Below are 16706 nucleotides of genomic sequence, written 5' to 3' on the forward strand. Positions count from 1 at the left end.
TGAATACGATTAATCAATATGGTCAAGTGTCGGGCTTTAAAATAAATTTAGGAAAAACCAAAATATTAGCTATAAATATGAATATTAAACAAAAGGAAGAATTAGGAGTGATGCTAGGATGTGAGGTAGTTAAAAAAGTCAAATATCTTGGAGTTAACATTTTAACTTCAAATGGGAAATTATATAAGCATAATTATGAACCACTTTGGCATAGCATACAGACAGAGATGAAAAAATGGGAGAAATTGCACTTATCTTTGCTGGGTAGGATAGCGGCAGTAAAAATGAACATTTTACCAAAATTTTTATTTCTTTTCCAAATGTTACCTATACTTAAAAAAGATGCGAACCTTTTAGAATGGCAGAAGGGTATCAACAAATTTGTGTGGGCAGGAAAGAAGCCGAGGGTAAAGATGAAAATAATGCAAGATGTACGTGAGAGAGGAGGATTGAAACTACCTAATTTAAAACTATATTATGATGCAGTGGCATTATCTGTAATTAGTGATTGGACTCATTTAACCAATGATAGAATATTGAATATTGAGGGACACGATCTGGTATTTGGTTGGCATGCTTACCTGTTATTCAACAAAAAATTGGATAAGAATTTTAAAAGTCATATTTTAAGAAATGCTTTATTGCGGGTTTGGAAGAAATACCAATATAAATTAAATGACAAGATACCCATGTGGGCAATTCCTAGACACGCAATTGAAAATATGAATACAGCACAAAAACAGGACAGAATTACTTACAGACAGCTTCTTACCTCGGAAAGGGGGGTATTACAATTAAAATCTTTAGAGGTATTAAAAGAGGAGAAGGTAGTTCAAACATGGTTCCAGTATGGGCAATTACAGGCTAGGTGGAAAATAGACCAAAAAATTGGTTTTATCCAAGTTGAGGATAATCTGTTTAAACAAATAAGAGATCAAAGCTTAATGCATATAAAGAGGATATATAATGTATTAATACAGATGGATTCGGAAACAGAATTAGTTAAAGATTGTATGATAAAATGGGCTCAAAATATTGAGGGACCAATAATGTTGGATACATGGGAAAGAATCTGGGTAAGAAATGTGAAATTTACACAAGCTCAAAATCTGAGAGAAAATTTTTACAAGATGTTCTATAGATGGCATTTAGATCCTAAAAAGTTGGCTTCTATGTATCCGAATGTACAGCCTAAGTGTTGGAGGTGTGGTTCTCTCGACGCTACATATTATCATATATGGTGGACCTGCCAAAAGGTTAAGGCATTTTGGATAAAAATATGGTGGGTCATGCAAAATGTTTTTAAAAGAAGGATAAAGTTTATTCCTCAGTTATTTTTACTAGGTATATGTACTGACTTTACAGTGGTAGAGACCAATTTGATTCTGCACCTGATAACTGCAGCAAGACTGTTGGTGGCGCAATATTGGAAGAAGGAAGACTTGCCTACAATCCAAGAATGGACATTGAAAGTAACAAACTTAGCCGAAATGGCTAAAATATCGGCATATCTCAAAGATCATTCAAATGAGATATATAAACGAGACTGGAAAAAATGGATTGACTATATACAAAATAAATACGGGACTAAGAAATTCCAGTTAGCCTATGCTTAAGATCAGAAATGATTTAAACTGTTAAAAGTCAGTTCAGTAAGAAGAAGCTAAGGTCAATCTAGAATGTCATTAATTTCTTTATTTCTTTTTTCTCAATAGATTTTAGACTGTGTTAGTTAAAAATCCATACCGTGTACGGGTTCTGGGAAGTCGGGGGGGGGGGAAGGAGGAGGGGGGGTGGGGGGGTGGAGGGAGGGAGGGGTACACACAACAAAAAAAAATTGTATTTCAATGTCTTAATGATTGACAAATGATGACATATTTGTGGTTTTTTTTTTAAAGAAAAATAAAAAGTTCTGTTTAAAAAGATCTGCCTCTTCCCGGCTGTGCGAGTGATTGTAGAATAATAGAATAGAATTAGAATCGAATCTGGAAGGGACCCTGGAGGTCTTCTAGTCCACCACCCCCTGCTCAAGCAGGAGAACCACACTTTCTATTTCAGGTATGTGGCTGTCCAGTCTGTTTTCCTCTTTCCCTTGGGAGACGCAGCCTGAGGTCACTGGAAAGGCAGCCCGGTTTGGGGAGCGACCTTAGAAAATAGTTTAGATTGACTTATTCCCCTCTGCATTTCATCAACAGGCACAAAGATAACCACTAACTGCTGTGTCCAAATAAGTGGTTTAGGAGGTTCACGCAGCACACCAAACTTAAGGTTTACTTCAACCGATGCAGAGTAAAAGTAGCCTGTTTGGCATTGCTCGAATCATGTATTGGCTGTACATATTTCATCCCATGCACTTTGTAAATGAAGCGTAGGTGATTAGTGTTTAACATAACCAGAGGTGTGCTAATTAGTGAGTTTGTATGGCCGTAAATTAAAGATGTACAACTTTCATTAGCAGCTCCAGGGTTTGACTGTATAACATTCTGACAGCTATGTCCAAAAAATGAATGAAGCCAGGCCCCAGTTGGAAGAGACGTGTGGATGAGTAAAATATACTTTGAATCCTTTAAAATTAAACCATTCTGACTCATAAACATCCCCCTGCATTCTAAATCAAAATCTAGAAACCACATTATGACTGATCTGCTCACACAAGTCATGTTTGAATTTGGTTTAGCCATAAAGGATAGTTACGGTAACCACAATTTATTGTTCATGGCTTTGTATATAAAATAATCTGGAAACATTTGTTTTATTTAATCAATTTATATAGCTGCCCATCTCAACAAGTAACTCTAGTTGGCAAACATATTAAATAAAATCTAGACCTAGATTTAAATAAACCTAAATCTAAAGATCTAGGAGTCCTAATGGACATCACTATAATGAGCCTCAATAATGAGCCACGGTGGCACAGTGGTTAGAGTGCAGTACATAGGCTATCTTGGCTGACTGCAATTTGGCAGTTCAAATTTCACCAGGCTCAAGGTTGACTCAGCCTTCCATCCTTCCAAGGTCGTTAAAATGACTCAGATTGGAAGCGGGCTGATGTGGAGACGACACGACATGCGATCTTGGTGCTCCGAGATAGCAGTTGATTTTTTTTGCCGCTGGGTGGTCCATTCGGACTTAAACCGTCTCGCTGAGACGGTGATTGAGAAGGGCAACTCCTGCTGATCTCAGGGACACTGCAAAGTCCCTAAAAGATCCAGGAATAACCCTTATCTCTGGCGGCAGAAATCCAGCTTGATGAAGTCTGGACAGCTTCGGAATGGAAGAAAAGCAGAAAGAGAAAGTGTGTCGAACTGGTGAGGAAATTTTACTATTAGAAAAAGTCTACCCCCAAAAAATTAAAGCTAAATTTAAATTGAAGACAGAAGAATGTAAGTGGCAGAATTAAACTACATTCAGCTTAAGTGTGTTATCTTGTTTCTAACTTTTCTTTTCATGGGTGGAATTTTTGCAAAGACTCCCTATTTTTTAAATTGAACGGATTAATTTTTTCTTCTTCTATTTTTCATTCTTGCTTATATCTATGAATTAAAATTCCTCTTTTTTTTACAATGCTTGACTGGATTGATTGGATTGTTTTTGATTTCCATTTAAGGATTTTTTTCTCCTTAAGTTTGGAATATAAAGAAGGTATAAGAAGAAATATAAAGAGGGTTGTAACAACAGGAGGAAAAGCAATAATACTGCCACTTAGAGGCTGGAGACTGGATATATTGTTTTTTCTTCTTTCTCTTTGATCATTTGATGTTCAAGGTTTTTTCAGTTTGCTTACTGAGAGTGATAGTAGGAAGAGCACAAATTGTTTATACAGGTGCTTTTCGGAAGTACTATCACTAGCTATTGGAGGGAAGACAACATCTTGACTTGAAAGACAATAATGAACTTGTTTGAAGTTTAATAAAAAGCCTTGAACCTTACAGTGCCTGCAAAATTGAAAGAATGGCGCAACAGGAAAAAGAAACTAACATTGCAAATGATTATGTTTGAAATTCAAAAATTATTAGTTGTGACAAAGAGAATTGAAAACAATTTGGAGAATATGGAATACAAAGCAGAAAAATTTGATGGAAAAAGGAGGGTGTTTATCAAATGAAGAAAGTGGAGGACAGAATTCAAAAGGAAGAAAAAAATGAGCAAAGAGATAAGAAAACTGTGGATATTGACAATAAAGTGAGCATGGTTGGTAATAGCAAGAGTGGAATATGGAAAGGGGAGATAAATGGATTGGAACTCTATCCCAAACTTTGAAGCATAGAAGAAGAAAAAAGAGAAAAATTGATGGAGATAAGGAGAGAAATTTTGACAGAAACACAAGTGATAACCAAAGATAAGCTGATGGAAAGAGCAGATGCTGGGTTTCGAGCTTTTATGAGATACGAAGGGAATAACATGTTGCAAAGAAAAGTTTATACAAGATCTATCAAGAAAATAACTAGAACATTAATGTTACATATGGCAAGAGATATAAGATTGCATTATTACTGGAAAGACAGGTTGATGCAATGAAAATGTATTAAAAAATTAAGCTAAATTTCATTTATTATTAGTATGTATAAAATGAAGTGATAATAGCTATAGTTAAATAATGATTAATAATGATATTAATGCATATAGATACAGTTTGATGATATAAAATTTTATATCAACAACACATGGAAATTATGAGATGAGGTTTAAAAGCTTGGATATTAAATATAAACAATCTTTATTTTTTTTCTTTATTTAGAATATGTTATAAAGAGGTATTGTGATTGGATGTTATTAGGATGATTTAATAGAATGCCTATACAATTTTATTCTAGAGTTTGAATATTATATATAAAAGGATGTAAAAACAATTATAGTCAAATTAAGGTTGAGATAGAATAATCGTAACATATATAAACATATTTGAATTTAAAATGTGATTTGATATGAAAAGCAGGTGATGGCTATGGAAGAGATGCATAGAATTTTTGTAACCAACCGACACACTTTCTATAATTTGTAATGGAAGATGGTCTTTTTCTTTTTTTTATGTTTCTTTGTCTTTGTTTTAAAATAAATAAAAATTGTTTTTTTTTAAATGACCCAGATTGTTGGGGACAATTTGCTGACTCTAAACCGCTTAGAGAGGGCTGTAAAGCACGGTAAAGCGGTGTATGTCTAAGTGTTATTGCTATCAATTAAATATGAGCGGGCAGTGGACTGCAGTTGCCAAAAAGCCAATGCAGTCTTAGGTTACATCAACAGAAGGATTGTATCAAGATCACATGAACTATTAGTACCACTTTATGAACTATTAGTACCACTGGTAATACCACACAATACTGTGTCCAGTTTTGGTCACTACAATACAAAAATGCTGAGACACTTTTAAAAAAAGTGCAGAAAAGAGCAACAAAGAACATTAGGTGACTGAAGACTAAATTACAATGTCAATGAATTATTGAGGGAATTAGGTATGTATATTCTAAGGAAGAGAAGGAGTGTTAGAGGAGCTGTCAGAGAGGAGGGGAATCAACCTGTTCTCCAAAGCAAGACAACAAGTAACAGGTGCTGAGAGATCCAATTAGAATTAAAGATTCCTGTCAGTAAGAATTTCCTGTTAGTGAGAATTAAATCAGTGGAAAGACTTGCTTCTAGAAGTTGTGAGTATTCCATCACTGGAGGTTTTTAAGAAGAGATTAGATAGCCATTTGTTTGAAATGGTAGAATGTCTCCTACTTCAGAGATTTGGACTAGAAAACTTCCAAGATCCCTTTCCACTGTTATTCTGTAATTGATCAAAAATAAAAACAGTAACAGTCATAAATACAAAAATGCTTAGTAGCTTAGGAAAATATCACTATCAGCAGGTTAAGGCAGCCAGGAAACCCAGTCGGGCCCATACCTGGGCCCAGAACCAGGTCTTTTGGCCTTAAGGCTAAAAGGCTCAGGGTCATTCTAATCTCTGGAGGCAGAATGTTCCATAGGACAGGTTCTATGACAGAACAGGCATGAAAAGACCTGCCAATCAGCATTCTTCAATCAATGGAACCTGAAGCATTTCCTTCCTGCTGGAATGGATAGAAAGAGCAGAAAAAAACTATGGAGAAATGGTTGCTCCAGCAAACCAGACCCAATTTACTGTATATACCCCCCCCCCCATTTAGTGATGATTGGCAACCAAACCAAGCTCAGAGAATACCAAGGACCTCACTAGTACTCTGAACCACATCTGGAGGAAAACCAGCAACCAGTACCGCTTGGAAAGCCCAGGACATGGATGTACTGATGCATGCATTACTGTTCACACCATAGCATTATGGAATTGAAGCTAAGGTGTTCATAAATAGCCCATGTAGGATGTGTTGCAGTAGTTCAGCAATGAGGTGACTAGGACATGAGTGACGTTCTGAAGAGCCTCCAATCTAGGAAAGGGCACAACTTGCAACCAAAAGGGGTTGTGCAAAAGGCCTTCCTAACCACAACTGACCCCTGCTATTGAAGCCAGAGCTGTGACTATAGGAAAATGCACAGCTTGCATGCCAATATTGAGGGGGAATGTGCTACCCATCCAAGTTCAGAGAGCATATTCTTAATTTCTTTGCATTGCTTATTTCTTGGCTCAAAAAGTTAGTGAAAAATTAGTCTTCAACTTACAACCATAAATGAGTCTGGAAGTTTGGTCATAGGTTATTGCAGTCATTGAGTGAGATGCCTATGTGACGACACAGTGATGGCAGTCCCAGGTCTCACAGTTGTGGTTGTTCAGCAATTGTGTTGGTTGTTAAGCAGGAGAGGCAATCCTTACACTAAGACTGCATTTGGTTTTTTGGCAGATGCAGTACACTGCTGGCTGCTTTATGAATCGGATAGTTTTGCATGTGTAGGAAGCCCTTCCCCCAATGAATATTTTGGGGAATATTAAAGAGGCATATATTATATTTCCCCAAAGAAGAAATGGAGAAACATACTAGTAAAGGCAGAAAACAGCCTGTTTCCTGCATAGTAAAATAGCCTCCAGCAGATGCCTGAAGTTTTTAGTGCCCATTAAGGAAGACTGGGCCAATCTATTCACAAACAAGATACCTTATAAATCGAATAAATCTAAACCTAAACCCTTCAGCTCCAGTTGATGGGATTAAGAATTTGCATCCTCTCCACCCAAATTCTAAGGACAGGATGTGACCCTTTAGGACATAATAGGATTAACCTACCACCATTGAAATAGCAAAAGATACAAAATGCCCCCTTCATTGCACAATCCCAAGAACAGTTCAAACTTCAAAGTCACAGGGACCTATAACATCCAGCCAATATGTCAGCTGTCCCAGAACGGCATGCTGTGGTTGATTCTGCTCATCAATAAAGAGTCCTTCTTTCCAAGCAGCCTCCATTTTATTTCCAGTGGTTTAGAACAGGATGGGAGTTTTCTTCCAACACAAAATAGATGCCGTGCTAAAATGATTTTAATTTAAAATGTAATAAAGCCTAAAATCCGAGGGAATTCTCTGGAGTTGAAGTTCTCCCATCTTTAACTTGTTGAGGTTGAGAAGGACAGTTTGAAATTCATTGGAAGGAAACCCCCGAAACACCTTTCCCCGAGGAGGAGAATCTCTGCATGTGCTCAGAGGAACTCCAGCTTTGGGACTGAATTTCTTTTTAAAATATGGGTTTCGTTAGGGTTCCGTCCCGTTTCGTCCGACCGGTTCGCTTTCCCGCCGCTCTCCACGTGCCCGGACAGGCTCTGAAACCGCCCGGCCCGTCGCCCTGGCAACGGACGCCCGGCGCAGTGCATGCCGGTCCGCAATAAAATGCGACAATAAAACCCGGAGCGAGGCGGGGGCACTGCAGCCAATGGGCGGTGAGGCGTATTGTTGCCGCCAATGGACGTTGCCTGCGGGACGGAGCGCGGCGCGTTGGGCGTGGCGGCGGCGGGCCGGAGGGTGGGGCGAAGCAGCGGCCGGGCGGCATTCGAGGCTTGTCGCGGCCGAGGCGGGCAGGGCTGCTGAGCAAGCGCGCGGGCGGGCTTTTACCTCAGTGCGTTTACAGCGACGGGGGACCCGGAGGAGCGCCGAGGTGCCAACTTGCCCACCGGCTCCACCAACGTCCCTTCCCGCACTCCTCGGAAGCAGCCCGGCAGCAGTGGCCGCACCACCACACGGTGAGGGAGAGAGAGCCCGGGGCCGCGCCTCGCACTACATCGCCCATGGGGTTGGGCGGGCCTGGCGGCGGTCGTGGAACACCCCCGAACGCCGTGGCCTCAACCCGGAGTGCCCCGGCGATGGGGGGACGACTACAATGCCTAAAAAAATCCCCAGCCGTTTGGGGGTGGTGGTGGATGATGGGCGTTGTAGTCGCACCCTCCGGGGTCCCCTGGCCTTTTTGACCCACGTATGAAGCGTCCTCGCCGGCTGGGAGCGAGTGAGGCAGCAACCCGGCCGATGCCCGCTTCGAAGCACTGGGGGGGGGGGGGGAGGCCCAGCCTCGCCTCCGCCAAAATCCCAAAGACTTCGTGGAGCATCGGCCGGCGCCAGGCCGCCTCCAAATCGGCCTCCTTGCCTGCCTTGCGGAGGGGTTGGAACAGCTCCCCCAAAATCTGTGCAACGGGACGCCACGCTATTTATTTATTTTTGGCCAGCCGTCGTCCCCCTTCTGCGGCTTCCCCGTAGGAACCCATGAGGTTACGAGGCATCTGCGGCTGTCCTGCGTGTCGGCATTGTGGAGTAAGGGCGAAGGGAGCTTTTTTGGGGTGGGAGGCGGGAGAAGGGAAAGTGATTTAATTCGGAGGCAAAGAGCGATCGTACCCGCGCTACAGGATCCTTGGAGTTAAAAGGGGAAGGAGGATAAATGGCGCAGAGGGTGGGGGTGGGTGGGGAAACCTGGAAGAGATTTTGGAAGGGTGATCCATGGCAGGATAGCTCGTGATGGGTCACTTTAAAGCGTTTCTTGGGTCTAATCTGAGGTTCTATCATTTTTCCCTAATTAATATAGGTAATTGCTTTATATAAATTGGGTTCCTGAACCGAAGGGTTAATAGTGTAAATAGAAATAATATTTATATCTAGTACCTAAAAAACCAAGGCTTTTCAATAGTAACATTCCTGTTTAAAATGTATTATAAGCACTGTGAACAAATGAACATAGTTCAGGGTGGAGAGCAGGTTAGGTGCTGGAGGAGGGAATCCTGCTGAGGCAATGTACAGCTAGTGTACTAGAAATAACAAGGTCTCCCCATTTCCTTCTTTCAGGGAAGATGGAAATGGTGGAGGCTGGTTATCTATAGAAGGAAAGAATAGTTGGATTTGAGAGGATCTGGTCAAGGAGTGGTGGTGGGCGGTTGTCTGTGACATTGAAAATTAAGATACTTTTTGTGGGGGATAAGCGGTTGATGGGTGAGGTCCATTGGATTAGGAGACAGACATTCCTAGATGGGTTTGGTATGAAGGGGGTTAACATTTAGGATATATACAGATGGGGCTATGAAAATTAACAGAAAATTTGGCAAAAGTGGTATCTCCCTTGAGCATAAACACCTAGCCTTTTTGTGCAAAAGGTGTAATTGCACACAAGCAAGTGGGTGGAGTAAAAATAGATACCCAGGAGCAGTTGGATATCTGCTTTATTACAAGGCAATACATGCAATATAAAGATCCCTGTGCTGCTTATTTTAGTAGTGTATAGATTGTAGCTATGCTAGTAAGGAAAATTAGTCTTACCATTTCTGAGTTCATGAGCACATACAGAGTCTGCCTTCTTCCTGAATGTCTGCATGTTTCAAATTTTCCAATCTAGTCTACAGATGGTATATCCTGGTGGTCTCCCATCACACAGAAATAAAATCCAATCATGTTTACCTGTTGAAATGAATCTGTTGCATATCAATCTTTTCCAGAAGGATTCTGAGTACTTGTCAGGCTGAGTCTGGTGAAGCAGAGGGGCATAATTTATTGCATTGCATTGCATTTTTTTTTGCCAAAAATAATTATAGATAGTCCTTGTTGAACAATCACTCTTACAACAACTGTTCAAAGTTTGACAAAACTGGACAAGGAGTTTTATAACTGCAGTTGTGGCCATTGGAATGTTGTGGTCACATGATCACTATTTGAGTGCTTGGCAATAAGCTAGAGTTATTGTTGCAGTGTCCAGTGCTCGCATGATCACCATTTGCAACTTCCACTACTGGCTGGATTCCCCTATTGAAAATAACTGGGGACTGTTGTAACTGCTGTCATAAATTGGCAGTCATGTTATGTTATACTTTATGACCACATCACTTAGTGCATCATTAAACGACAACTGCCTGTATAGCTACATATGAATAGGTTTGTTTTTCTCTCTGGGCTAAACCTTTATATTTTAAAAAATATAAAGTATTTATAAAATATAAAAGGTTGCTTCTAAAAATTAAACTTTTGAATACCTTATTTGCAGAACAGATGAATTATATAATGATTTCTCATTCTTTGTAGGTAATCATGAGTGATCGAAAGGCTGTGATCAAAAATGCAGATATGTCTGAGGAGATGCAGCAGGACTCTGTGGAGTGTGCTACACAGGCCTTGGAAAAGTATAACATTGAGAAAGATATTGCTGCCCATATAAAGAAGGTAGTGCTGAACCATCATCTCATATTACTATCTTAGAATTTAATTTAGAAAAAAACCTACCAAGAATATAATCTTATTTATAAATTAATATTAAAGTAATACCAAGTCCTAACTGGCAGAAAAAGTATAATGTGAATGGAAAGAAAATTTGTTCACTGATGGGACCATGCTAAATTTGTAACAGAATTTGCAGGGTGAGTTTGACGGCTTCTGGAAGTAAATTCTCTGCAACAGCAATTATTTGCTGCATTCTTATCCTGCTCCCAGAATACTTCACGTTTGGGGAATTTACTTCCAGAAAGTGTCAAATTGTCTGTTGAATGATAAGGTCCTGAGGATGTTTGGGATAAACTAGAGGGGGGATGGAAGTTTCTAGAGTTCTTCAGAATATTCAGTTCTCAAGTTGGTGGGTTACCTATAACCACTGTTCCCTCTAAGGTGCGCGGCCGCGCACCTTGCAAGAAAGCCCCGCGCAGCAGTTTCTATCTGCCGCGCAGATTTCTGTAAAGGAAACGTTTTGCAGGCGGCTACAACTGGATCCGGCAGTGCTGTTGCCTGTTGGAGGAGGAGGAGGCGTACCAGCCTGCCACCGCCAGCCCCACCGCTCTTCCCGCCCCCTTCCCAGCCCCACAGTCCAGCGGACGCAGCAGAAGCAGCCCCGGGGCTCCGCTGCCGCTCCCCGCATTTTCTGGACGGGGATCCCTTGTAGAGGGGATTCCTTCCTGCGAAACCCCGTCCAGAAAATGCCGGGAGCGGCAGCGGAGCCCCGGGGCTGCTTCTGCTTCGTCCGCTGGACTGTGGGGCTTGGAAGGGGGCGGGAAGAGCGGCAGGGCCGGCGGTGGCAGGCTGGTTCGCCTCCTCCTCCAACAGCACTGCCGGATTTCCGCCCAACGCTGCGGGGGCGCCAGCGGGAGCTTTGGCGGCTTCACCTCAGCCGCAGCGCTGGGCAGCAAATGTGCTGGTGCTGTTGGAGGAGGAGGAGGAGGCGGCAGCAATAGCACCTGAGGACAGGACAAGAAGCAATGGAAACTTGTCAGAAGGAGACTCAAGCTGGAAATAAGGAGAAATCTGACAGTAAGAACAATTAAAATCCTAGGAAAATGTCCTTTCATGAAAAATTACTTTTTCAGTTAACTCTGCCTGGCATTAGTTGGGGGAACAGAAATATTAGTTGGCCAATTCTAAAAGAGAACACCAGAAAGAACTTTAAAAATTTTTAAGAGAGCTGGGTTTTTCATTTATATTATATGTATGAACAGAATTAACACAAATTGCAGATACCAATCAAAAATAAAGAAAAAAAGGATGAAATAATGCTCATTTTTAAAAACTCAATGAAAATAAAAACAATATACCAAGAAGGTGGCATACTGGTTGTGATTTGATCTCTTCGGGGGATCCCGGGGATCCCCTATACAAGTATTTTAATATTGCAGACTTGCAGTATTATAAGTCATACTGATATTATAGAACACTTTAATTAAGCGGGTCCCTTGAATAAACATAACTTTGAGTTTCAAATATCACTGATTTCGTTGTTGTCTTAGGTGACATCTGTGAAAAAAATTCAGGTGCTCAGGCATGAAAATGTACCGCTCAAACACTATACTTTTATGCTCACACTGAAAAAAAAATTAGAGGGAACATTGCCTATAACGTTAATTGAACCACGGCTACAATCTTCTGCATTTGGCTTAGATTCAGCATAGAAAAATGCCAAGTGATAAAATATTTAAATGTAATACTTTTACAAGTGCAGCAATGTAAATAATTTTATATTATTCAATGTAATATCCAAGGTGCATAGATTAATGAGATACTAGGTTTATGTAAAAGATCTGAGTGAAAAGATATGCAGGTTACTCATAAAACCAGTTTAATGATGCGAGTTCTTTGTTTCAGTGCATTAGTCATAGCTTTCAGAGATGAATGTTGAGCCCTACTCATACTGTTCTTACTCTATGTACTATGCTTTTTTGTATATACAAATCCTGCTATTGTAGGACTACACATTTTTGACTCAAGAATATTCAGTTGCTCCTCTGAACTATGCTGTTCCAGAACTGATTCCTAGGACACATCCTCACATGGGCCAATTTCAATTGCTCCTGGATTAGTGTGGCCCAGAGTCATGCAAGATACCAGGATGTCCCAGAAATATAAGAGTTCGAATCTCTAATAATTTTACATCTAGCTGACAGTATTGTTATCAGCACATACTGATTTAATCACTAGAAAAAATAATGCATACTGTATATACTCGAGTATAAGCCTAGTTTTTCAGCCCACTTTTTGGGCTGAAAAAAGCCGCCTCGGCTTATACTCGAGTCAGTGAAAAATTTGCCCGAAATGGAGGAGAAAAAGGGGCGGGGCCATGCCGCTGGGTGACACTCGTGAATGGCCCAGTGCCCCTGTGAGTTTCCCCTCCCTCTGTGTCAGTTTGCCGCGCAGCGCACACCGCACCATCCCCCCTCCTCACGTTCTAATGTAATGCAGGGCTGTCTTACGATTCCCCTTCCTCCCCCTCCTGCCGCTCTGCAACGATGTCCCACCTCCTCCTTGTTATGGCAAGCAGCCACATAGCGATGTCCCACCTCCTCTGGTACAGTGATCCAATGATAGGAATCACTGTGCCGTGTGTCATAGGAGGCGGGACATCGCTCCCGCGGCTGCACGGGACATCATCATCACAGCGGGACATCAGCATCATGAGGTGAGTGAAGTATTTCATTGAATACACCGCTAGTTTACTGTTTTTCTTTGAAATAAATATTCAAAAACATTATTGGTATCTATTTTTATTTTTGAAATTTACCGGTAGCTGCTGCATTTCCCACCCTAGGCTTATACTTGAGTCAATAACTTTTCCAGTTTTTTGTGGTAAAATTAGGTGCCTCGGCTTATATTCGGGTCGGCCTATACTCGAGTATATACGGTATATGCCTAACGTTTCCCTAGAAACTGCAGAATTGGCTAACATGATCATGTGAGTTCTTGCATTTTATTATCACTTCAAATCTTTAAGGGCTTGGAGTTGAAGGTTTGAAGGTTTATTTTATTTATATGCCGCCCTATTCCCTGAGGGACTCAGGGCGGCTCACAAACCCAAGGGGGTGCGGGTAAACACGAAGGAAATACAACAAAGAAGGTACAAGGGAATTTAAAAGACAATCAACAGTCACACGGTTCGAGAGGGGTAGGGAACTCATCAGCCCCAGGCCTGCCGGCACAGCAGTTTTCACCTTTTACAACCCAAGACAACCTTTGGGTTGTCAACACACCAAAAAGAGAATTGGTGAAGAAATTAGGATATACTGGAACTAAAACTTGCTCAAGAGTTAAAATTCAGTAACTTGGAATAAGACATGCTTTTCAGTATAATAGATTGAATGAAAATATTAATATCTATGATGCTAAGATTTTAAGGGGTTCTCTTCCAGGAGTTTGACAAGAAATACAATCCTACCTGGCACTGCATTGTGGGAAGAAATTTTGGCAGCTACGTGACTCATGAGACCAAACACTTCATCTACTTTTACCTGGGTCAAGTTGCTATTCTCCTTTTCAAATCTGGTTAGAAGTATGGAAATTTTTCACCCAAGTATGCATTCGGTTACAGGACTGCACGCTAATTCCAAATAGACTGAAGTCTTCAGCCTTCCCCAGGGAACATACCTTGATCTTCAAGCCTTTTGTTTTAATGACAGGTACTCCTATGTACCAATTTGTGTTTTTGTTGTGGCCATAAAAAAATAGCAAAAAAGTAAGCTTGTATGTATTTTCTTTCTAAAACAAACAATCCATCCAAGTTTTCTAATAAAACTGTTGGGTATTCATTCTTTAACTTACTCTAAAATTTCTATATTTGGGGTAGCTCTTCCATTGGGGTTCTATATTATACTGAAGCTAAAAATTGTTTAGCTAATGTTTTCCAAGCTTAACTCCAAGGTTTCATAGGATCAGCCTAGGTTATTATATTTGACTTAAGCCTTGAAAATGCCTTTCTGTACCAGCTAATGCATCTAGGTTTTTTGTGTTTAACTTTATTGGCTTCCAATGCGTTAAGCACAGCTGTTAAGAGAGCACCTTAGACACAACATTAGAATTCCTTCTAATTCAGACTTCCTTTTGAAGCATATCTGTGCAAGAGAATAATATGCTGTAATGGAATGATTTAAACAAAACTTATGGATGCTTAATCAATTAGCATTAAAATTTGTTACCATTTGACATATCTGTATATGTCAGATAAACAAAACTGTATAGAGTTTGTTGCCTCTATTATACAAGCTTCAATATTAAGGGTTATTAACCTTTCATGCTAGATAGCTCAGTACAATCATACTATATATTAACACAGTATTTAATAAAGCCTTCCTGAGTTTGGAAGAAAGCCTAGCAGATGATCTCATGGGAAACGAGTGCTGAATATTTAGGTTCATTTTAAGGACTAGAGCATCCCATATTTGGAAAAATGTGTAATTGCACTTCTCACTTAATAGAGATCCGATTGCATGTACTTAATGGATTGGTTGACATGTTGCAGGATCAGCTCTGCTTTATAAAGTTGGGACAAATAGCATGTTTAATTGAGTATCAAGTTTTTCCTTCAACCTTGAAAGTTTATGGTCTAAAAGCAATGTGTATGAGGGAAGCACCCCATGGAAATAAGAATGTGAATTTGTTAAGATATAGTTCAAATAGTACATGGGACTTCCTTAACTATCAAAGAGGGACAACACTGATGCTGGTAGTGAAATTAAGCATGGAAATGTTTTGTGCCTTTTAAATGTAAAAACATTTGTTACCAATGGCAAATACTAGATTATCTAGACATTTATTACCCAAGTTATTTTTTAAAGTTTCAGCTTTCTTATCCTAAAGATTTGCTGGTTTATTCCTTTCTCCATAGGTATATTGTGCTTGGAAGCAGGTTACTCCTCCTATAAACTGTTTTAACACTCTTAAACCAACGTGGCAGAGTTTATAATAGAAGAATTTGGTGTATGGTAGTACCCAACACAATAGTGCAAGCAATTCTAAAAATACAATGTATATCTACTTGAATGTTGGCCAGCCAGTTCCAATACAGTACAGCAAGGGGTTCAGTAGAGGACAGACAAGAATCTCATGGCTATCAATAAAAATAGCTGGGGCTAAGGAATGCATAGCCTTTGGGCCTTTTGACTACCAAACATAGCATTCTACCTAAGCAAGCTTGTGTTGCATTTATGTATACTGTGATGTATTTAATGCTCTGTAGAGATGGGGGCCTAATTTGTATAACATTAAACAATTGTGTGGTATGTTCTGGGCTTCATACAAACCCAGTAATTTGTTTTTTTAAACCATTATCACCAAATGTGTATGTGTGACCTCAGAAAAAAGCAGCTCTCAGCTTGCTAGCCAGAAGCTGAACAAGATCAGACTTGGTCTGGGCCTAGATGATAGAATTTCAGAGTTGTAGATAGAAGAAATAACCAAGAAAGCAACAATGGCAAATCTGCATGGTTGCAAGGAGCTCGTGGACTCTGTTGCCTCAACTTTGAGAGACTCTGCATTTTAAATTTAATCTTGGTTTGGTACCATGCAATTAAGTCATAAACCTTTAGAGTTCAACACTACACATCCCATTGAGCTAAGCCAGGGCTGTCCAACTTGCGCTGCTGCCCACACCCGGTTTAGCGAAGGGGAAATTGTCATGTGACTATGCCGTGATGTTTTGACACCCCTGAGCTAACTAGTCTCAACTTGAGAGAAAGCAGCTGAATTCACATACTGTACCACATCTGGATAAATCACTAGTTTAGAACATGCTGTAAATTGTGTAGGTGACAAGAGAGTATTCAGGAGTTTGCAAACTTCACAGAAAATGGCTGACGGCTGCTACCACCAGAATGAATTAAAATTTCATTTTTTTCTTCAATACGTCTCATAATGTAAAACAACCTGCATTTTAAGAAAACAAAGTAAACAATTGAAAATTTAAATACTAATTTTAATATATAAAGTAATCCTACATCTCTTGATAAAGGTCTGGACCTTTAGAATAGTAAAGATGGCTTCCATTCACTTCTTCCATTTCTTCAGCCACACCTCAGTTGGGTGACATGATTA

At 40.2% G+C, this 16706-nt stretch overlaps 1 protein-coding gene across 1 annotated transcript; it reads left to right on the forward strand.

The window, feature by feature from the left end:
* The first annotated feature begins 7929 nt into the window (after nt 1–7929).
* DYNLL1 (dynein light chain LC8-type 1) lies at nt 7930–14433 on the forward strand. Its single transcript, XM_032229160.1, has 3 exons — nt 7930–8140; nt 10452–10589; nt 14030–14433. The coding sequence occupies exons 2-3, from the start codon at nt 10458–10460 to the stop codon at nt 14165–14167; spliced, it is 270 nt and encodes an 89-aa protein (XP_032085051.1). The 5' UTR covers nt 7930–8140; nt 10452–10457; the 3' UTR covers nt 14168–14433.
* Nucleotides 14434–16706: the final 2273 nt, after the last annotated feature.

The sequence above is a fragment of the Thamnophis elegans genome, chromosome 13, assembly GCF_009769535.1.
Source record: "Thamnophis elegans isolate rThaEle1 chromosome 13, rThaEle1.pri, whole genome shotgun sequence".
Taxonomy (NCBI): Eukaryota; Metazoa; Chordata; class Lepidosauria; order Squamata; family Colubridae; genus Thamnophis; species Thamnophis elegans.

Bases quoted from the DNA above. Each gene is read 5' to 3' on its own strand.
- DYNLL1 (XM_032229160.1), top strand. From the start codon at position 10,458: ATGAGTGATCGAAAGGCTGTGATCAAAAATGCAGATATGTCTGAGGAG. The intron at 10,590-14,029 runs GTAGTGCTGAAC...GTTCTCTTCCAG, and splicing joins TTGCTGCCCATATAAAGAAG to GAGTTTGACAAGAAATACAA.